The sequence below is a fragment of the Nelumbo lutea genome, chromosome 8 (assembly GCF_056320005.1).
Source record: "Nelumbo lutea isolate HS-2025 chromosome 8, American lotus-T2T, whole genome shotgun sequence".
NCBI classification, from domain to species: Eukaryota; Viridiplantae; Streptophyta; class Magnoliopsida; order Proteales; family Nelumbonaceae; genus Nelumbo; species Nelumbo lutea.
Window position 1 is genome coordinate 23,339,174 of NC_142691.1, and position 22,456 is coordinate 23,361,629.

The window sequence follows — 22,456 nt, forward strand, 5'->3', positions numbered from 1 at the left end:
GAAGGTTAATTAGAGAGATTTGTCATCGAAGGGTTACCTGCTTCAATTAATGAAAATCTTTCATAACAAAGAAAATCAAGGATTGGAAAGATGACAAACCCTTTGTATTCTGAACTATAGTGAAATTAGAATAATTATCACAGAGAGGTCCACCACCTTGGCAGTTGGCACAGCAAATGGGTCATCTTCTACATTTGGGTGGTAGTTTGTGGGTAGTCCATTATCATTCCTCAACCCATCTCTTTTTTTGGGCTTTATAGTATACCATATGTTCAAGCAATTCAAAATGTTGGTTGCAACTGATCACTATTCATATCCATTCCTGTGCCTCATATTTCAAGTAAGCGAATTTAGAAGAGAGAGAGAGAGAGTCTTGCTGCATTTGTGTGGTATTTGTGGGTAGTCCATTATCACTCAACCCATCCCTTTTTCGGCTTGATAGCATGTTTAAGCAATCCAAAATACAGGCCCATGTTGGTTACAACTCACCATCCATATCCATTCCTGTTCCTACTTCCCATAAGTGAATGTAGAGAGAGAGAGAGAGAGAGAGAGACTCACTCAGACTCTTGTGATGCATTTATGGGCCTGCTTTTAGGAATTTCTAACTCAGATCTGGCTTTTATTAACTGCTCTGTAGGACCAGCTACTCCACTTTCACCTAGAGAGAGAGAGAGAGAGAGTCCAACTTGGATGTTGTAGTTATGTGTCAACAGTAGAATAGAAGCCACCTCACATCCTAATCTTCGCAATCAATGCCAGCACTCAGTCTCATGTATTAATATCGATCCCTCATTCATTATCAGGGTAGGGGGGTCTGAGAGAGAGTCAGAGAGAGAGAGAGAGAGAGAGAGAGCAATGGCAGGTCAAAGGAGAGACATCTTATTCATCATATTCATATCTTTGGTTGGTATCACCATTGATGCTGCAAAAGAACAAGAGCTGGATCGAATATGGGCGCTTCCTGGCCAGCCACAGGTAGAATTTTTGCAGTACTCCGGCTATGTCACAGTGGATCCGGTAAGAGGCCGAGCTCTCTTTTACTGGTTGACAGAGGCCACCGCTGAACCTGAAAAGAAGCCTCTTGTGCTTTGGCTCAATGGAGGTCAGTTTGCTCGCTCTTATCCTACAAATTTAGTTCATTATCTCCTGCGTTTTCACTTCTACCATGACCTGGGTTCTAATCAGAAGACAACTTAACAAAAAACTAGAAGAAAATGTGTCTTAGTAAGCACAGTTTGAATCAGTACATTGCCTTCTACTTCTGTTCTCTGCATGCTATAGATATTTAGCTTCATAATTCTAACTTTGTAGATTTCTAAATATTCACTGTAGTGGAAGTTATGTAGTTTTACCTTTTCATAATTAAACTTTTTATTTGATTCCTTCAACTTAGATAAAGGATACAGAAATTTAGTAAAGAGTAAACAAGAAAAATAATTGAAGATAAAGCTTCAAATTCAGGGAGAGAGAGAGAGAGAGAGAGAGAGAGAGAGAGAGAGTGCAAAGGAGATGCCATTGATTCTGAAATGATGAGCAGATAAAAACTCTTTTCTGGGTTCTCAATAAATGATCAGTCTACGTTTTATCTTCAACCTTCATGCACGTGTACTATTGATCGCCATGCTTCCTATTCTTCTCTCAAATCTGACAAAAAAACTGCAATGTATTGAATACAAGGACAAAGATCAAGTGATCAACACCAGAGACCAGACAAGGCAAACGACACTCTACCCACTGTCCACGTTAGCCTGTCTTGTCCATATGTACTAACATGCGCCGAATACACAATCATCCAAAGAATATCTCGAGTGGGTTTGCACTAAAATTCTGCTTCTCTTCACAGATCCAGTTGGAACTCGTGATCTCTCTCTGTCTGTTTCCCACAAGTAAGAATTATTCTCTGCTAGAACACTCAAGAGCCCTGCTGAGTTCCCTTCTTTTTTCTTAAACGTTAGACAGAAGAAAACACATACTCCACGATAAACTCTTAGCTCTTGCACCTTTACAAATGATTCTTCTGAACTTTCCGATTTGTCCTAACAAAAGATTCATCTCCTTCTTTTCCTCTCTCTATTTTGACCAAGAATGGAAGGAATAAAGGCAGCAGGGAAGCTCATACAACACCTCCAGACCTCCTTGTATCCTCCTTGATCCACGCAGACTGCTCCAAAGGGATGACGTCGGGATTCTTCTTTCTCACACCCAGATATGGAAATGGAGTAGTCTTAAATCGTCAATTATATATCTATCAAAGCATTTATTATTATTTTATTTGATTAAAATATTGGAAAATTGAGAAAATCAATAGCTCTCGTGTCAAGGCGGGGAAATGGGTATTAATTATATTCCAATCTGACGACATAAAAGTGGTCCATGGGCCATGGAGTGAAGACCGGATCTGTTCCTCACACCTAGCGCCTCACACGCACATCCTACCATGTATATTGGGAACATCTCACGGTCTTATTAATTATTATTCACGGGAAATGTTCTCAATGCACGGTGAATGTATCTTTGAGGCGCCCATTTGTGAGGAGGACGGGTACATTGAATTTTGAATTCAAAATCCAAATAGATTTATTTGTGGTAGGTGTCCAGTTAACGTCTCTTTGTAATATTTTCAAAAAATATTTCATTTTTATTTTGAGATATTTTATTTTTTGTCTCACGTGGCCATGCAGAGTCAGAGAGGACCACGTCTATGCATTTAAGACAAAAATTACTCTAAAGACTTGTTTAGGTTTGGAGGATGAAGTACGGTAATGAAAGGAACCAAGAGAAGTGTAGTCGCTTTAATGTAAATAGCGAAAGAAACAGTGTCCTTTATTGTCCAAAAGAAATCCCAGCCCACCTGACCCACAAAAGCGATTTGACATTCTATTACTCTTCTCTTCCGTCGCTTTTACGTGTGTGTCTCTTTCTGGAGGCTTTACGTGCACAAGTACCAAAAATACCCTCCATGCTGAAAAGGTTTCAAAACCACTGAAAAAGTAAAAGCCCATGTTTTTTACTTTTTAGCTTTTACCCAAACAACCAAACATGCCCCCACGCTTCTCTTTCTGTTTTTCGTCTAGGTTGGCTAGCAAAACCAGGTCTGAATCCTGATGATTTGAATATAGTCATGTGGAAAGCCCTAGGTCTTAATGCAATGGAGATGAGAAACTTCCTAATCCCTTCAGGAATGTTAAAATAAGAAATTAAGAATGGATGGTTTAGGATAAGTTCTTGGATCTTGGGCTTAAATCTTAACAAATTGCTTGTTTCTTCTGCAAACTATTTTATTGGGTTTCATGTTTGGCATTGTTTGTCTCTTGGATCAATTGACTTTAGAACATTGGGATTCTAAAGAATCTTAGTTTTTGATTATATAAAACTTGAAATGAATTATATCCTTTGAGCAATTGAGAAGCATAGTGAAAACATAGGCTTTTTAATATCTATATAATAAGTAAATAAATACTCACCATGTTAAATGGATGTAACAACTGTAAATAAATATTCACACAGTTTAACCAATATTGTCAGAGTTACATCCAATACACAAGTAATATGAATTTTCAGAAATATATTAAATAAAAAATAAGGAAAATGCATATTAAATTAATGCATTATACATATAATAATAATAATAATAATAATAATAATAATAATAATAATAATAATAATAATAATAATAATAATAATAATAATTGTATATTACTTCTGTTTATGTACATAGAGAACCATATAAATTAAATGCAACACATAAAACTTAAATTGAGTTTAACAGGTAACTGAATTTAACATTTCTATTGAATTCCCCACTGGATTTTAGTTTTGGTTTTCTAAATTGAGTTTAACCAAGCTAACCAATATGTTTGTTATACATTGAATTTCTGAATACACATCAAACATATGATGTTTGAGGTATATAGGCTTACCATCTAGAATTCTTTTGTAAAGATTGTTCTTATAATGTAGCTAGTTGGATTCTTGATATGTGGTTTGATTTTGAAATATGTTCATTGTGACATTGGCTAGTTCAGTAGAATCCAAGCAATTTGTTCTTAAGGCTCAGTTTAGGAAGAGTATAAATGCAAATATGTACAGTACAAAAACTTTGCATTTGTATTTGTCTTTGTATTCTTTCCAAACTAAGCCTAAAGAGAATCTTTGTATGGTAGCTTTTAGAATCCCTCATCTAAAATTTCTAAACTATAAAAGCTCCAAGTGCTTGTGGGTGGATACTGGGTAATACATGTGGACTGTAGATTTCTTGATTTTTTTCTTTACTTTAACTTTTCTCTGATCTTTTGCTCACCTTATCTTGACTTTAATTTGGTGAATGCAGGTCCTGGTTGTTCATCAATTGCATATGGAGCATCTGAGGAAATCGGCCCATTTAGGATCAACAAAGATGGATCGTCTCTTTATCTGAACGAATACTCTTGGAATAAAGGTACACCAATTACATATAATAACTTATCAAACTAGGAAAGAAAAAGCTTGTGCTTAACTTCTTTTTTTCTTTCCTTTATGTTTTTGTCTGTGTGTAATTTCAGTTCACTTGTTCTCATAAATGCATTCACTTCCCAAGTTCCCAAGAATATTCTTAAAGAAATAAAATGTTAACCCACATAGAATTATCAAGATAGACACACATTAAAAAAATGCACCGATAAATTTACCTTAATCACCTTCACAATTTGTCAATTTCGGATGATATAAATCCAATCAACAACTAACAAGTTGGTTTAAGGCCCAGCTACGCTCTGAATCATGGTCTGACCAGATACAATTCCTGAAAGGGTGTATATGTATCGATGCTTTGAACCTTGTTTGTGGCTGCTACCTTATCAAAGGATGGCTTTTACCCCAATATATTCGTGGGCTGGGTGCCTATGTAGTTTTTTTGTTGCATTTTAATTCTCTGAATTTCGGAAGAGTTGCACAATTTTGTTTTTCTTTTGTTTGTGGTTCAGAGGCAAATATTCTCTTTCTTGAATCACCTGTTGGTGTGGGCTTCTCATATACCAATACAAGCTCAGATCTTAAACATTCCGGAGACAGACGCACTGGTAAAATGTTTTATTATATATATATATATGAATTTGTTTGTTATAATTATCATTGTTATCATGAAATAATGCTCAAAATTGGCAATTTGAAATGCAGCTCGGGAAGCTTTTGTGTTCATGGTAAGATGGATGGAAAGATTTCCTCAGTACAAGTATAGAGATTTCTATATTGCTGGGGAGAGCTATGCAGGTATATCAATGTTTCCTCAACTATTTATCTTGTTTTAACTATCTTAATCCATTGTTACTACAACTAGTTGATAGTTGAAATCACATATTTTGGGTTGGCAAGAAGTAAACTTGGATGAATTGGGTCCTCCTCAGATCATACCAACTTAAACCAGCTGGCCGGATTGAGCCAGATCAACCCAAATTAATTAATGCCAAATTCACGACCCATGTTCAATTTCAATAACACAGGTCTGATTCTTATTGTGTATTTGTAGGACATTATGTCCCTCAGTTGGCAAAGAAAATATACGACTACAACAAAAATTTATCCAAGCCCTTCATCAACCTTAAGGGATTTATTGTAAGTTAAATTTCTCCTAACATTTTAAACATACCGTTAAACCTAACTAGTACTATTAATTTTCATTGAAAACTGTGTCTTCACTTTTAACTCACTTAGCCAAGTAGTCAGCTCACTTGGGCTTACATTCCCACTACATACAGATTCAACTTAATTCATGATCTAGTTATGAAGTGACCAAGTCTAACTTGGGCATTGAAGTACTGAGGTTTGGTTGGTGGGAATAACCGAATAGGGGTCTGGAATTGGAATCGGAATGGGATATTTTGATTCTAACTGTTTGGTTGGGCGGAATCGAAATCTCATTCCCATTCCTGCTGGAATGGCATTCAAAGGGATTGACCATTCTCTGCCCCTCCCTTGAAAATGAAATCTCATTTCTATTGATTTTAATTCCATTTCCATTCCCGTAAACCAAACAGATTATGAGAATAAACCATTTTGATTTTGACTGTGAAAGTACCAAATGGAACGACCATAAGTTTCTGCTCCGAATTTCAAATACAAGTAGAGATATCTAATCTATTGGGATTAAGAATTTTAAATGGATATATACAGGTTGGGAATGGCGTAACAGATAGCTACTACGACAGCATTGGAACGGTGGCATACTGGTGGAGCCACTCAATGATATCGGACGAAAGCTATCATTCTATTCTATCTAAATGCAACTTTACAGCAACAAAGTACTCCTCGAAGTGCGAAAAGGCCATTGATTATGCAATGAATCATGAGTTTGGTGATATAGATCAGTACAGCATCTACACACCCATTTGTAAAGCAGCTAATAAGAATACCACAAGACCAATCAGGCTCAAGAACAGCCTCCTACATCGGCGTGTGTATGGATATGATCCTTGTACAGAGAACTACGCAGAGAAATACTATAACAGGCCTGATGTACAGAAGGCCATGCAAGCCAACACTACTGGCATTCCCTATAAGTGGACTGCTTGCAGGTCTATTTCTTAAGCGTTCTTTTAACTGTTCTTTTTCTCCATAGAAATGAATAGAAGTAGAGTGGTCTAATGGTCCTCTCTCTCTCTCTAATTTCCCCCTTTTGGGTGTGGATATAAACAGTGATTTGTTATTTAAGAAGTGGAAGGATTCTCAGTTTTCCATGCTACCCACTTACAAAGAGCTGATTGAAGGTGGCCTCAGGATATGGGCTTTCAGGTAAACCACTGAACAACCTCGATCTAATATTTTATTTCAACATTAACTCCATGATGAATGGATGACAGACTGGCAGGATCCCATTTGATTACTACTCCCTAAGAAGTCCCTCTCCCCCAATCAGATCAATTGGTCAATTGTCCAGAAAACAAACAGACTCATAGATTTGGGCAAATAAATATAAGATATGACCCATCTCTCTCTCTCTCTAGATGGACAGGTTAAATGCATGGAGGGGTATTAACGTGCACCAACTCTTAGACATTCCCAGGCGTATCAGTCTTTCTATTTACGCATATTAGAGTGGTAGAGACAACGTAGGATTGATGTACATTGTCAATCTCTTTACTGTCCATCTTTTCAGTCTCGAAGTCATAGTCAATATCTATCTCAGACTACTTACCCTGATGGCAACTTGGCAAGTAATTCCAAATTAATATTGAAAGCTTTGATTGGACGTCTATCATAAAAGAAAAACAGACCTGCAGTACTTTCATTTTTATATGACTATACTGACACAAGAGATCTAATTGCAGAGAAAATCAACAAACTATTTTCAAATTTATGGTCTTCATGATAATCACTTTGGTAGTCATGTATCCATTCATTGTCGCTAGACAAGTAATATTGCAGCTTTCTACTGTTTTTTTAGGTGGAAATTATAATCAACTTAACATCTTGTGTCTGAACAACTAATGTAGGGCTAGGCTTTGAAACCTGCTGGGACATGTTTTTCTTTTGGTTTTAGCTGGATCATGGATTCATGTGGAAGCTTGGCCCATTCAACTCAATTCCATCAATTCTTGGTGGATTTGTACTTTTGAGTCAAAGGGCTCAAAAAAGGAACCTTGAAAATCCTCGTGACTGGCGGAGTTAAACTCTTAGCGTCTCCAGAATTGACTCAAAATTTAGGATTCTTTTGATATTGAAATTAATATATAATTCTAGATTCCTAATTATTAGGTAAATTTCCAAGTAAATTAGTCTAGTTGTTTCATAGAAAAGAACACAAGAGTTGGGGGTTCTAAGGCACTTTATATAAGATAAGATGAAATATTAAGTTTTATGTGCAGAGTTTTGAATTGGAGGCATCATTATCATCAAAGTCATGTCTCAACTATATGGGGTCAACCATAAGAATATTCTATTCTATTAAGAGCTATTCATATTTAAATTATGGGCACTTAAATAATTTCTTATTATTTTTATTTAAATCCTTTTCGGTATGCCCCTAGCTCTTCTATCCCCCTTCAACTTGCAATAGACCATCTACAAGTGATGCAGATGGTCTTATCTGACTGAACCATCTCAATCTACTTTCTTTTATTTTATTACCTATTAGACCTACAGCTAGGTGTTTTTTCCCTATAACTTTGTCTTTAATCCTGTCATTTTAGTTTTACCATTTATCCATCTAAGCATTTGTATTTTTTCCATACTTATTTTAAAATAGATGAATATAATTCAAAATTTATTCTTTATCATCTTATATACACTTACCCCCCCCCCCCCGCCAAAATATATATCTTGTATGCAGTGTCTTAAAATACCCAAACTCTTCTTCTATTCTAAAAACCAATTAAACCAATCTACCTATGTTTATTTTGGCCTTAAAGAGAAGGCTTAAAGTTTATGGTGATCATTGTCGGTGGTTTGGTGCAGCGGTGATACAGATTCAGTAGTTCCAGTTACTGCCACTAAGTTCTCCCTGAACCATCTGAATCTCACTGTAAAGACCCGGTGGTATCCATGGTACTCAGGTGGCCAGGTGCACAGCTTCTACCAATCTCAGTGGCAAGTTTATGTTAATGATGAGAACCAAACTGATATCACTTTTATTTACTCATTCAATTTTCTTTTGTACCATGTATGTTAACCAGGTAGGAGGATGGACCGAGGTCTATCAAGGACTGACCTTTGCAACAGTTCGAGGGGCTGGCCATGAGGTTCCACTGTTTCAGCCTGATCGGGCATTCGCACTCTTCCGTTCATTCCTAGCCGGCAAAAAATTACCAAAATCTTAGGTCCTCGTCAATCAAAGCGAATGGGGACTAATAAATAATTCATAGGCTGATTCGTTACCTTGGAGGCGGTTGAATTGGTATTGAGCCGCTTTCGAATATTCAGTTCAGGACGCCCATAAAATTCATGGGCGGGCATTAGAGTTTGATTTATCATTCATTTAAGTTATTCTCAGTATCAAATGTTGGAAAAAAAAAACAAATTTTCAATCCTATAGAAAGTCTAATCAATTCAGCCAAAAATAGATTACACAGTACACTATTTTAATTATGAAATAGAAGCTCACATATATTTGAAGATCACTTTAACAGAGCAATACCAAAATCTCTGGCTTTTATTTCTGGAATGGGAATGTGTTGTATAATCACGACTGAAGCAAGAGTGTCCAATTTTCATGAAATTTCTTGGGGTGGTATGTTGTTCATGTCCCATGAAATAGGGTAATATCCAAAACACCCAATCATGAAATCACCGGCAGTTCATAAATCAGTTCTTAGTTGTCACTTCAACCTCTGAGTTATGGAACCGAAAGGAAATTCCTTTAGGTAAGGATGAGCAATTAGGTTTGGCTACATGATTCATGAATGTTTATTGTACATCTGGCCCTTTGGATTTCTTAGGGTCAACGACTCAAGGGTCATATCCTATAAATTATGGTCCTTAAAACCCTTGTTCACTATTTCGACTTTACATTGTTAAACCACTCTTGCAGCTGGTTGATTCACAAGTCACAATCAATATTCAATGTACATGGCCATTGTGTTTCAGTCAAATTTCCTCGTCATTTAATGATCAATTCATCTCTAATTTTATCCTTCATGATATTTTACACGTGCAACCCAAGAATTTCGATCTATTAGTCAGAATCGATCTCTTATTTGCAGGTAGTCAGTAGTCTAGTCAATCCTGACTTGGTAAAAAGGCCTTAAATATTAGCCTGCTAAGTTGGTAAATGGGTGGATTGTGGACAGAAACCAGTCCCCAATTGCTAGATGGCCATTAGCACTCTCCATCTATATTCAAATCAAGGTGGGTCCTTTACCCAAACAATAAAAAAATAAAAAATCAAAGGTGGGCCGACCTATCGAATTAAAGTTAAAACGAGGAGTGTTCATCCTTCATGCTCAAATGTCAGCTGGGTTTCATATAGGAACTATATTGGCTTTAATTATGACTGATGTGGTATACTAATGCAAATGTTGGCCTAAATTCGTTATAGCTCGTATCTCAATTAGATGGTCCAATCCCACGATTAGCTTGGAGGGTATTGGGGCCGTAGCATCTGAGGAGATACAAGATTAAAATTACCTTGATAGGATCAAGAACTTGTGAGTTGTGAACGAATCATGCAAAACCAGTATCGCCTCAGTTCTTTTAGGGACACTTGATTAGGTAAGATTGAAATAGATAAGATTCTAACAGCATATTCACAATGCAGATGACCATTCTGGTTCAGCTAGTATACAAAATTGAAGATTGTATCAATCGACAGCATCAGGGAATACCATCTTCACTTTAGCCCTTCGAGGCCTTGTGGCACACCTAAGCTTTGTGCAAGGTTATTCATCCTTTCCTTCATTGCCTGAGAAATCCAACACCAAAATTTAAGCTCATTGAAGGGAAAAAAGAATTTTGATTCAGCTTTTGAAAATCAGTTATCTCACCTGAACACTCTTCCGGTGGGCATCTTTGTATGCCTCTGTTACTAAAAGAGACAGCTTCTGCAGGAATAAAAAGTTCTGTCAGTAAGTCTCTAGTTATATTTTTATCTGGCAGTGCAATCTGAAGCATAAAGTGCAATTTTAAGACTAGGGAATATGAATAGTAGGTCTGCAATTTCTTGGAGCATTTTTGCACTGACATAGTTAGCACACAACAAACTGCAAAACTTCATAAAATGTTATTAATGCCCTATAATTAAAGAAAACTCGCCCTATAATTAAAGAAAACTTGGGGGGGGGGGGGTGGCGGAGGAAAAAGACGAATCTTTTTCCAGACTAATAAGTGTTGTGAATACAGGTAGCCAAAGTGGGTCATGAGTTGAGACAGTTGAATGAAAACTATTTCCTGCAATTGACACCTTAATAGGAGCATACAGAAAGTAATATTTAAGAAAGCAGTACACTTCTTGAGTCTCTTCCTAAGTTCATCTCTCTGTCAAAACCTGATAAACATATTTGGATTGTGATTCTGTAATGCCATTTTCAGAACCTGGCACTTCACAACGTATAATAAAGGGACAGAAAGTACAATAGAAACGATAGAAATCCCCAAAAGACACCTCCAGCAAACCTGTCGACAATCAATTTAATCCCTTCTAGAATCCATGTGAACAAGGTATTTGATATAGAAGCCAAAGATTTAATGAAATAAACATGTCTCTAGAGTCTTTTTGACTCATCTTTTATCAACTCAAACACTCAGTGATGTTATGAATACTCCACTCCTTTTAACTAACATTTACTTGTATAAAAAGAATACCATAATTATGTCTTTGGAGGTGGCTAACTTTCCCACCTTTTGAAAAAGTTATCCACACCTATAGGATCAACATAAGTGGCCGGAATCTCACTATCAATGGTTTTGAAGATCAAGACAATCTCATATTGACTTGGATTCTCAAACAACCATCAAATTTAAATTTGATGACATCCAGTGGAACAGGGGTAGAAGTAGAACATGCTAGATCTCCATTTCATCCCATCTATGTCCTTACCATCCACTAAAAGATGAGCTTGAATATGTTTTTTCACTACCCGAACCCAAAGTTCTTGTTGGGCTTTGCTTGTCTTTCTAGAGCCAACTTGCAATAAATCATTAATTGGTTATTCACTGGCTTTATTTTACTTGTTTTAGGTACACCAACTTCTTAGTTTATACACTCATTTCATAGATGTATTATTCCGCATTTTGCTTTGTAATGAATGGCAGGAAGCATAGATATGTGGTTAACCTATTGAATAAATATGAAAATCACTTGTTTTGTACTTTAACATTTATTAATTGATTTCTCCAATCCAGTTCAAGAGTTCAAGATAAGATTAGAAAGATGGATCGTATAACAGAAGAAATACTCAGAAACATAGGGAACTTCATTGTAAAAAACAATCATCAGCAACAGGGCTAAAAGTTATGAGAAATGTAAACATTAAAACATGAAAGCAAGTGCTAAAATCAGAATCCTGAACATTACATATAAACGTACAGAGAAGTTAACAGGTGGAGATATTGTGCCAGCTCTATGATGTCCCTACTAGGTAAACAGTGTAGGAATAGTTGAATCCATATTATTAAATCCAGCACAACAGATCTAGGAGCCTCAAATTTAGATCAATCATATGATTCATAAAATACAAAATGGCTACCCAGAGAGTGCAATCATGCCGATAGGATAACCTGACTGGATACATATTTGGACTAGGAGATCAAAGAGTGAAGCTTTCAGTAGTGGTCCAGAACAATGAGTTGTATGGTCCTTGAATATACTGAAAGGGTCATTACCCAATGACTGTCCCAGCTATTAAGGGTCTTGGGAGGGGTAGACTGTATATGGACCTAAACTATGGATTTTTTTTTTCCACAAAGTGGCTGCTCTCAGACTTGAACCCACATTCGCATGCTTGTCAGACAGAGATTTTACCATTGCATAAAGTAGTGGCCCCTCTGCACATAATAAAACTAAGACTTTTTTTGATTGTTCATACAACTAAAATTATTAACCTCAAACCAGAAGAATGTTTCCTTTGTCACTTTTAGATAATAGCTATAGCCTAAAGCATATTTATAATAGGTTCCTACTGTTTTACATGCCCAGGGGAAAAATATATTTTACTTAATTTCCACTAAATTGAATATTAGAACAAGATCACTTACTTCTGCTCCTAATTCCATTGCAGCCTCAGTGATCTCAGTACGTACTGGTTGCTGGTTTCCAGAAAGTGTTGCCTGGAGAAGATTTAAATGAGAAATGAAAGTAAAGTACTTTGAATCAATAAGACAACTTGACATGAAAGTAGAACACAATCATAAATTACAGATTACCACCCTTTATTTTGGAGGTAGTGACACTTAGCCCCCTGAACTTTCATTTGTGACAAAGACCCCCTTTGAACTATCAGATTCCGACACTTTTCCCCCTCCGCTAGCATTCTGTCAGTAAACTTCAAAAAAGAATCTCAGGTGACTATAATGTGCTTGTTAAACATTTGTAAATTCCCAAACTACCCATTCTTGTTGGACTATTTTGCCCTTTGTACTATTTCTAAAACCAAGTAAGCTTATCTATTACTTCATTCTTCATCTCCATGTCTAATTATTAAGATTCAACTCCCGATCAGATACCTTAGAGCACAAACTCAAGAGTCTGACTTCTATAAACCTGTGGAGGAGATTTAGTTGAGAAACAAAACTCTGGGGAGTTGGTTGGAATGAGAGATATTTAGTTAGGGAGAGGGAAAGGTGGTTCTCTAACATGGTTTTCTGGAGGCAAACAAGCTATTGAGTGTCAGTGTGTCACACGCTGGAAATAGGAGGTTCTCTGGTAACAAGTGGCAATGGTGGTGGTAAATGGGGAGTTGATGGCAGTGGAGCATCCTTGCTGGTTTCTCTTTTGGTAATATGAACAGAGTTCCGCTATATTCTTTTCTGAAAGTTTAGTATTGTGTCCAGATTAAAACTTTAGAACCTTGTGTTTAATCAATTCTGATTGTCTAAATGATATTAAATTGAAGATTATAAGTCTATACTCTATAGTGGGTTGGGCACCAAACAAAACCTTGTGATTCATCCAACAACTACTTTATAGTATACCCTCAGATTAATTGTAGTCAATTAGGAATTTTGATCTGTTAATCCCTTCTTTTATGTTTGCAACTTTCAATTCAAAGGTGGTGTCATGACAAACATCTATGATGACAGTGAAAGAAATCTTCGTGAACTCATGTGAGAGAGTGAGGTGGTTAGAGAAGTGTCTTGTGGGTTGGTTCGTGAACTCTGATCTGGATGAGGTAGAGGTTCTAAGATGGGTCAGACTGGAATGGAGTTAAAAGGAAGCTGTTCAGGTGAGAAAATTGAACACAGGCTTTTTTCTATTCATCTTCTGTAGCAAGGAAGAGGCGGATGAAGTCCTGGAGAGTGGAACTACTAAGCTTAGGACGCCAGACCTTTGGCTGGGTAGATGGAATCCTCTTGTGGGGGAAATTCGAGAAGTAGGGAGCAGGAGCCTTGTCTGGATTAATATCTTTGGAATTCCTCTTCATGCTTGGAATATTAATACGTTTTGTGCCATTGGGAATGCCTGTGGTTGTTCCAGAAGTGTTGCTTCCCGAATGTATAAGTTGAAGAATCTGGTTGCAGCAAGAATCCTGGTTGAAGTTGAGAACCTTCACTTGATTCCCTAAGCCTAGCGTTAAACTTTGCTGGGGAGTGGTACGATTTGAGGTTAGTGATAGAGGGAATCAACGATCTTTCCTGATCAAACTCAGGAATCAGTCTGTCTCACAGAGAAACTAGGGGAGTCGGTTAAGCAGGGGACTAGAAGTATGGAGGAAGAAGACGATAGAATCCGAAGGGTCGGGAAGATGGATAATCTGGATGGGGCGAAAGGAGAAAATCTGGAAAAGGGGGGTGAAGTTGTAATTTTCCAGGAGGGAGTTGACAAATATACAGTGGAGCATTCCTGATAAAGCTAGTTGCTCTTCCTTGAGACCAAATGTGGCTAAGTTCAAGAATGGGTCCTACAAGTTTAGGAGATTGGTATGTAACTTTAACAAGGGTGGGTCCTGCATCATGGGTAAAGGCAAGGTTGGATTTCGGTTAGGGAGAATCGGGGGAAGACCTAGTGAAAGGCCTGGGGCGTCTTTCAGAACCCATTAGAAGAAGGTTTCAGGGGGATGTTGCTTGCGCTCGATTTACTAGACATGGTTTAGGGACTGGAGGAACTTCTTTGAGTTCGAGCAAGGCACTTCGAGTGTTACAGGGCAAGGTGTTCCTGCCTCTTGATGAAGCTAGAGGTAAGCAAGATCCGCTATCTTCATCTCCATGTTTGGGTCTGAGTCAGGAGATTGGGGGGGTACTGTTGCTTGTCACCAAAAGGTGGCTCGAAGAGGGAGGCGGTAGTGAAGGAAGCAAGGGTAAGGTGGAGAAGGCAGAAGAAGGGTCGACTAGTAAGGTTTTTGGGCTGGTATTACTTGTTTTTATTTACATAGCATAGTTAGGGAGTTATTGGGCCTTAGGCCCATTAGTTTATATTTTAAGTTAAGAGTGCTTATTCAATTCTTACAAGTAGCCAACTTACTAAGGGCATACTTGTCTTTGTACTCTTTTTTATTTGTGAGCATATAATCTAATGAAAGGGGCGGCCATACCTGATTTTGGCTTCTCCCATTCTCTTCTATCTCTCTTCTCTTTCTTTCTCTATAGAAACCTTCTCTTCTCTTTCCTTTTTTCTTTCTTTTACAGTTTTCATATCAAAATAGGTCATCCAAACTTTTCTACTTAGTATGAGAGCAAGTTTAAAGATTTTTTGAGCTGCTCCATCATGCAACCCTAGATTGGCCAACTGCATGATGTGGTAAAGGGCAGATCAAAGACTTCAGGTAAGCCCAATTTTTCGATTTTTTGGTGGATTTGCAACTCCCTATAGCTGGTCTAGGGTTTAACACCAAAATCAGGAAGAACTGGAGAAAGGGGAGATTCCTAATTTAGTAGGACTCTTCATTTTTGATGTAGGAAGAGGCACTCTAATTTTCTAGGGTTCCTTAAGGTTTAATGAAGGGGGCGATTCAAGTCCCAGCCTTTTTGGAGGCCTTTGGAGGGAGGGACAACCTCTTCTCTCTCTTCTCCCGTTCCCACAGAAAAGGAAATCTTTGGAGAGAGGGGCTTCTAAGGTACCAGGAAGGTGTTTGAGGTTTCTAAAGGAGATAAATACCTTTCCTTTCATCTCAATTTGATTTCCTAATTTATTCTGGGAGTTATGGAGGGCTATGGAGTTGAAAACAAATTTGCAAGTGAAATGGGACCAGGGGGAGGAGGTACTAGAGACCTCTTTAGGTCTAGGACCATCACTACAGTTAAGTTGGATGGTACAAACTACTTAGAATGGTCACAATCTGCAAAGATGGCCATTGGTGCTCGTGGAAAATTGGGGTATGTCACTGGTGAAGAAAAGAAACCTGAAACTAACTACTCCCAGTGGGTATAAGAGAACAACATGGTGATGACCTGGTTGTGCAATTCTATGTTGCCCCATATAAGTAAGAACTTTTTATGGGTTAACACAACTAAGGAGATTTGGGATGTAGTAGCAGAAACCAATTCACAGAATGGGAATGTTGCTAGAGCCTACCAGTTGAGAAACCGGGTGATTGCTACTAGGCAGGGAGATAAGTCTGTTGCTATTTATTTTTCAGCCCTCAAAACCTTATGGTAGGAGATAAATCATTTGGGACTGTGGTTTGGGAAAGTGGCAAAGATGTAGCAACTTATCGGAAACTAGTAGAGAAGAATAAGGTTTTTGAGTTTCTACTTGAACTTAACCCTGAGTATGACATTGCACGATAGCATATTCTTTCCCAAGACAGTGTAACTCTCTCTCAGGCATATGCCTTTGTGTTTGGAAAGGAGAGTAGGAGGAATGTGATGATGAGGAACCTAGGCCTTGAGCAATCAACTATGGTTAGCACAGTGAAGCCTAAGCAAGTGGGGACAAGGGTGGAAATGAACCGAGGAAGGAGGACAAGAAGGACCTAATCTGTGACTACTGTAAGAAACTTAAACATACTAGAAATACCTGTTGGAAGCCTTACCCACACCTTGTACCAAGCCGGCTCAAAAACAAGAAGGGAAATGTGAATATGGCAATGACTGGTGATTTATCAAGACCACCTACTAACTTCTCTAGAGTCTGTAGCAGCAACTGCAGTAAGGGCTGAATTGGAGAGATATGGGCAGTTTTTGAATCAAAGGAATACAACCAATTCCAACTCATTATCAGGTGGACAACAAGGTGCAAGTGGATTAGGAGGTAGCCATTCGACTTCGTTTGCACATATAAGTAGTTCACATGTCACTACAAATTATGTATCCACTACAGGTAAGGGGGGACCTCCCTAGATTATAAACTCGGGAGTCTCAAAACATATGACCAACATTTCCACCATTTTCTCATACCACCTCTGCTTTGGCAGAGAGAGTTTCCATAGATGATGGATCACATGTTCCCATTGCTGGGATAGGGTCTATCAAGATAACCGATACCATTACCCTAACTTTTGTCCTTCATGTTCCTAGACTGAGTACTAATCTTTTATCTGTTAGTAGCTTGACAAAGAATTTGAACTGTTCAGTGATTTTTCTCCTGGTCATTGTGTTTTGTAGGATCTAGAATCAAAGAGGACGATTGGGAGTGGTCGTGAGGTGAATGGAATCTATCTTCTTGATGTGTTTCCCAATCATCAGAGTCATCATGTCAGTAGGAACTTTTAGTTAGAGTCAATGGGTCAGATTAGGCTTTGGCATAATCGGTTAGGGCATTTGTCTTTTGCTTCTTTGCGTTTTTTGTTTCTAACATTGTTTGAGTCTGTCAGTTTGTCCAACTTGGAGTGTGAGGGTTGTCAACTTGGAAAGCATTGTAGGCATTCCTTTAAAGCAAGTAATAAAAGATGTTCTATTTTTTATATTGTTCATATTGAGGTGTGGGGGTCATACCATGTTTCCTCTATGGGTGGTTATCGGTATTTTCTTCTGTTTGTGGGTGATTATTCTTGATACTTTTGGATATATTTGATGAAATCAGATAGTTCTGACGCAGTTTGGAGTACGAGTGAAAGTGTTTAGATCAGACAATGCCAGGGAATACTTTGTCTATTGGAGCATGGAGTAGTCCATTAGAGTAGTCGTACATATACTCCACAATAGAATGGTGTAGTAGAAAGAAAGAATAGACATATTGTGGAAGTAGCAAGAAGCATGATGTTGAGCTCTACTATTCCAGTTCGTTTTTGGGGTGATGTAGTTCTTACAACAACTTTCTTGATTAATTGGGTGCCTTCTCGTGTTCTTGGATATAGCACTCTGTTCAACCTTCTTTTTCTTGAGGGGGAGATGTTTCATATTCCTCTAAGGGTGTTTGGATGTGTATGCCTTGTCCATGTTCTTGGCCCTCGTTGCTCAAAGTTGGACCCTAAGGTGAAAAAGTGTGTCTTCCTTGGGTATACAGGAAATTAGAAGGGGTATTATTGTTATGATCCAATCTTCAAGAGTCGATATATTACTATGGATGTCACCGTTTTTGTGTCCACACATTTTTTCTCGGGGGGTTATTCTCAGGGGGAGTGTTTTGGGGGAAGGAAGTGAGCAATCTATACCACTTCCTATTCCAACTCCTTTGTCCACTCCGATGTCTAACCCACCTATCTCACCCACTTTGCCACTTCTATTGCATCCTGCTTCTCAGTGTTTTACACAATAGTGCCTACGACAGTACAAGATGGTTGATTCCACAGTAGTGGAACCCATGTCACTCCCTATTGGCTCATCGGAGATTCTAGGTTCGACTAACATAAACCCAGGTATGCCTCTTGTTACCTTTGATGGTTTAGTTCCTATTGATACTACCCCTACTCCTAACACCATTGCAAATGACCTTGATCTCCCTATTACACTCAGAAAAGGGAAGAGGAAGTGTACTGCACATTGCATTTCACACTATCTTTCCTACATTGGATTATCTCCTTCATACTGAGCCTTCCTTTCCTTCCTCGACTCTGTGTTGATACCTAAGAGTGTTAGGGAGGCTCTTTCCAAAGCTGAGTGGAAGACAACTATATAGGAAGAAATGAAAAAATTGATTAAAAATTAAACGTGGGAGATTGTAGATTTACATGATGGCAATGAGACAGTTGGATGCAAATGGGTTTATATAGTGAAGTATAAGGTTGATGGAAGTACAAAAAGGTACAAGGTGAGGCTATTTGTAAAAGGGTACACTCAGACTTATGGCATAACTTACTTGGAAACTTTTGCACTAGTGGAAAAGATGAGCTTGGTCCAGATTCTTCTATCACTAGCAGCTACATACCTTGGCCACTCTTCCAACTTGATGTGAAGAATGCTTTTCTCAATGGAGACTTGCAAGAGGTGTATATGGATCTTCCAGTTGGCTTCTACAATGATGTGGAAAAGGGAAATGTATGTAGGTTGAAGAAGTCTCTATATGGTTTGAAGCAATCACCTAGAGCTTGGTTTGACAGGTTTAGAAGTGCATTGGTTGTATTTGGCTATACTCAAACTCAATTTGATCATATTCTTTTCGTGAAGATGAGGGGGTCACTGGTGTCAATTTTGATAGTGTATGTGGATGACATTGTAGTCACAAGAAATGATCTAAGTGATAGGACGAAGCATATAGAAGTGGATAGACACTTTATAAGGGAAAGGGTGGCATCTGGAGAAGTTTGTTGATCGTATGTTGCATCTGACTTGCAGCTTGCTGATGTTCTTACAAAAGGTGTTGCAAGAAACAAGCTGGAGCATGATCTACTCAAATTGGGAATGTGTGACATTTATTCCCAACTTGAGGGGGCGTGTTGAGTTTTTTGGCTGATATTACTTGTTTTATTTACATAGCATAGTTAGGGAGTTATTGGGCTTTAGGCCCATTAGTTTATGTTTTAAGTTAAGAGTGCTTATTCAGTTCTTACAATTAGCCAACTTACTAAGGGCATACTTGTCTTTGTACTCTTTTTTATTTGTGAGTATATAATCTAGTGAAAGGGGCGGCCTTACCTAATTCTGGCTTCTCCCATTCTCTTTTATCTCTCTTCTCTTTCTTTCTCTTCAAAAACCTTCTCTTCGCTTTCCTTTCTTCTTTCTTTTACAGTTTTCATATCAAAACAGGTCATCCAAACTTTTCTACTTCAACCACCGATATCAAGGAAGGGGAGGAAGGAGCCATCATTACAGTAGGAAGTGGCTCTTTAGAAATTAAAGGAGAGAAGGGGATTGCTTCGAACCTCCAAGATAAGTTATTTAGGAATGGTGTCGATTATGAGGTTTCTGAAGTGGTTGGAAAACTGGGATTGGATTTGGATCGTAGGGATAAGGAGAAGAGGTTGGCTTGAAGTGGTGAGGTTTCGGAAATTCCTAAGAATACTAGAGGTTCAAACATGCTTAACATGATTCATGTTACAAAGGTATTTTCAAGACTAAAAGATGGTTTGGTGGGAGCCGGAATGACCAATAAGTATAAAAGAATTTACAGAAGAAAATGGATTAAAAATAATTCCCCGAGTCTTGAGAACTCGTGTCTCGAGTCATCTCTCTCTTTTGAAGGGTTTGGAAAGGTTTCCCCTATTGTAGAGTCCCAAAGGACGGAATCGAAAAGGCATAACGGTTCAGAAAAAACAAATCGATCCGATGTAATATCGAAAGAGGTTTCTACCTAAGTGAGTCAAGTAACGGTGGGGGATAAGGCAACAGAGCTAAAAGGAGTGGACTTGAAGACTCTAGTTGATAGAGAGGTGGAAACGAACAAGTCTTTGGGTTTGCTCTTTTTAGGAGGGGAGGAGTTTGCTAGAAGAGCATTTGAAACTATGGAGAAAAAAAGGAAGCTGGAAAACATGAGAAAGGTTCCAGAAGAGTTAGGGGAAGAAATTTGGGATGAGTAAGGGGGTCCAAAAAAGTTTGATGAGGCGTAAGATTGATCTACACTTAGGATCTAATTGGCTAGTGTAGTGCTTGCTGTCTTTGTGCTTTCTCATGTTTCTCTTTCTTGGTTTCTTCTTTGTTGTAGGCAGTTAGACGAAGTAGTTGGTGGGCCAAGGGGTGTTATCTTATCACCTACCTCTAGTTTGTATTCAGCTTTTCTTTTATAATAAAATCTTCTTGTTATCTATCAAAAAAAAAAAAAAGAAAAAAAAAACTTTCAATTCAAAGGTCAAAGCCCACCTTAAGATCTACCTACCAAGTACCAACCAGACTACCATCCACCCCGTGTCTCTGATTTTTCTCATTATAAAATCAAACAGCTGTGAACTAATTAATTACAATCTCTCTCTCTTTGGTTGCTGGATTATTGCACTCTATTGTTTCTTCCATCTATTTAAAGCACCCACCTTTCTTTCTGTGTTTTCTGCATTTTCCTTGCCCCCATTTTTCTACCATTTTAATCTCTTATCTGGTTATCTTGGAATACAGTTTGAGAATATGATAACCTTAGTAGAAATCACTGATTGCAGATTTAGTTGAATTCCTTGTGAAGGGAAAGAAGAAGAAGATGAAGATTTCAACAGTAGAGAAGAAAAGAGTAGGAAGTCAACCAGGATTCTTAGATTAACCCTAGCCGCCAACCCCTCATTATAATTTATACTTAACTTAAAGGATGAGATATTACAAGAATGCCCTTAGTAGGGCGGCTACTAAAGTAGCTGAACAGTCACAACTTAAAAACATAAACTAATGGGCCTAAATCCCAACAACTTCCTAACTAAATAACTTAAAATAAGAATAAAAACAACTAGGCCCAACTCAACACTCCCCTTCAAGTTGGGAGTAAATGTCACACATTCCCAACTTGCGTAAATCATGCTCCGACTTGTTCTTTGCAACACCTTTTGTGAGAACATCAGCGAGCTGCAGATTAGAAGCAATGTATGGAAGACAAACTTCTCTAGAAGTCACTCTTTCTCTGATAAAATGTCTATCCACTTCAATGTACTTAGTTCGGTCATGCTGGACTGGGTTATGGGCAATGTTAATTGCTGCCTGGTTATCTCAGTACAACATCATAGGTTCTTTTGCCTGTACACCAATTTCTTCTAATAGGGAATGGATCCAGAGAAGTTTAGAAACTCCATGTGCCATGGCCCTGTATTCAGCTTCAACACTTGATCTTGCCACCGTTGTTTGTTTTTACTCTTCCACCAGACAAGGTTACCCCCAACCCCAACAAGGGTGCACACTCCTGAAGTTGATCTCCTATCATCAAGGCACCCTGCCCAATCTGCATCTGTGTAAGCCTCTAGTTTCAACTGTTCATGATCAATAAACAATATGCCTCTGTCCAGGTGTCCCTTCAGATAAGCAAGAATCTTGTCAACTGCCTCCAATGCTGGACTCATGGAGCATGCATGTATTGACTTACCACACTTACTGCATAGGAAATGTCTGGTCTTGTCATACACAAGTATAGCAGCCGACCCACAAGTCTCTGATATCTCCCAATGTCCTTTACTGGCTCACCTTCTGATGCATTGATTCTATGGTTCTGATCAATAGGGGTACTTATTGCCTTCGTTCCAAGCTTCCTTGTTTCTTGAAGAAGATCCAAGACATACTTTGAGAGATAAAAATTCCATGTTTTGATCTTGCAACTTCAATGCCTAAGAAATATCTTAGTTCTCCAAGATCCCTAATTTCAAATTCTTTATGTAGATTCCTTTTCAGACAATCAATCTCACTTAGGTCATTCCCCGTGACAACAATATCATCCACATAAACAATTAGGATTGACATCGAAGATCCCCTTCGCTTCATAAACAAGGTATAATCGGATTGAGCCTGAGTGTAGCCAAAAGCAATCAAGGCCTTTCTGAATTTGTCAAACCATGCTCTGGGAGATTGTTTCAAGCCATAAAGTGACTTCTTAAGCCTGCATATCTTTCCCTTT

The 22,456-nt window shown here is 38.2% G+C and overlaps 2 protein-coding genes across 2 annotated transcripts in view; one reads left to right on the forward strand and one right to left on the reverse strand.

Moving 5' to 3' along the window:
* Positions 1-291: 291 nt before the first annotated feature.
* LOC148843350 (serine carboxypeptidase 24-like) lies at positions 292-9,092 on the forward strand. Its single transcript, XM_088958313.1, has 9 exons — positions 292-1,105; positions 4,334-4,441; positions 4,965-5,060; positions 5,158-5,250; positions 5,507-5,592; positions 6,151-6,551; positions 6,673-6,768; positions 8,431-8,536; positions 8,649-9,092. The coding sequence occupies exons 1-9, from the start codon at positions 859-861 to the stop codon at positions 8,790-8,792; spliced, it is 1,377 nt and encodes a 458-aa protein (XP_088814439.1). The 5' UTR covers positions 292-858; the 3' UTR covers positions 8,793-9,092.
* A 1,045-nt stretch (positions 9,093-10,137) lies between these two features.
* LOC148843351 (nucleoid-associated protein At4g30620, chloroplastic-like) overlaps positions 10,138-22,456 on the reverse strand; it is a 39,447-nt gene continuing 27,128 nt past the window's right edge. The window contains exons 5-7 of the mRNA XM_088958170.1: positions 12,664-12,735; positions 10,455-10,511; positions 10,138-10,372 (exon numbers count right to left, since the gene is read on the reverse strand). Coding sequence (XP_088814296.1) covers positions 10,301-10,372; positions 10,455-10,511; positions 12,664-12,735 — 201 coding nt within the window. The 3' untranslated portion in view covers positions 10,138-10,300. The remainder of the gene's footprint in view (positions 10,373-10,454; positions 10,512-12,663; positions 12,736-22,456) is intronic.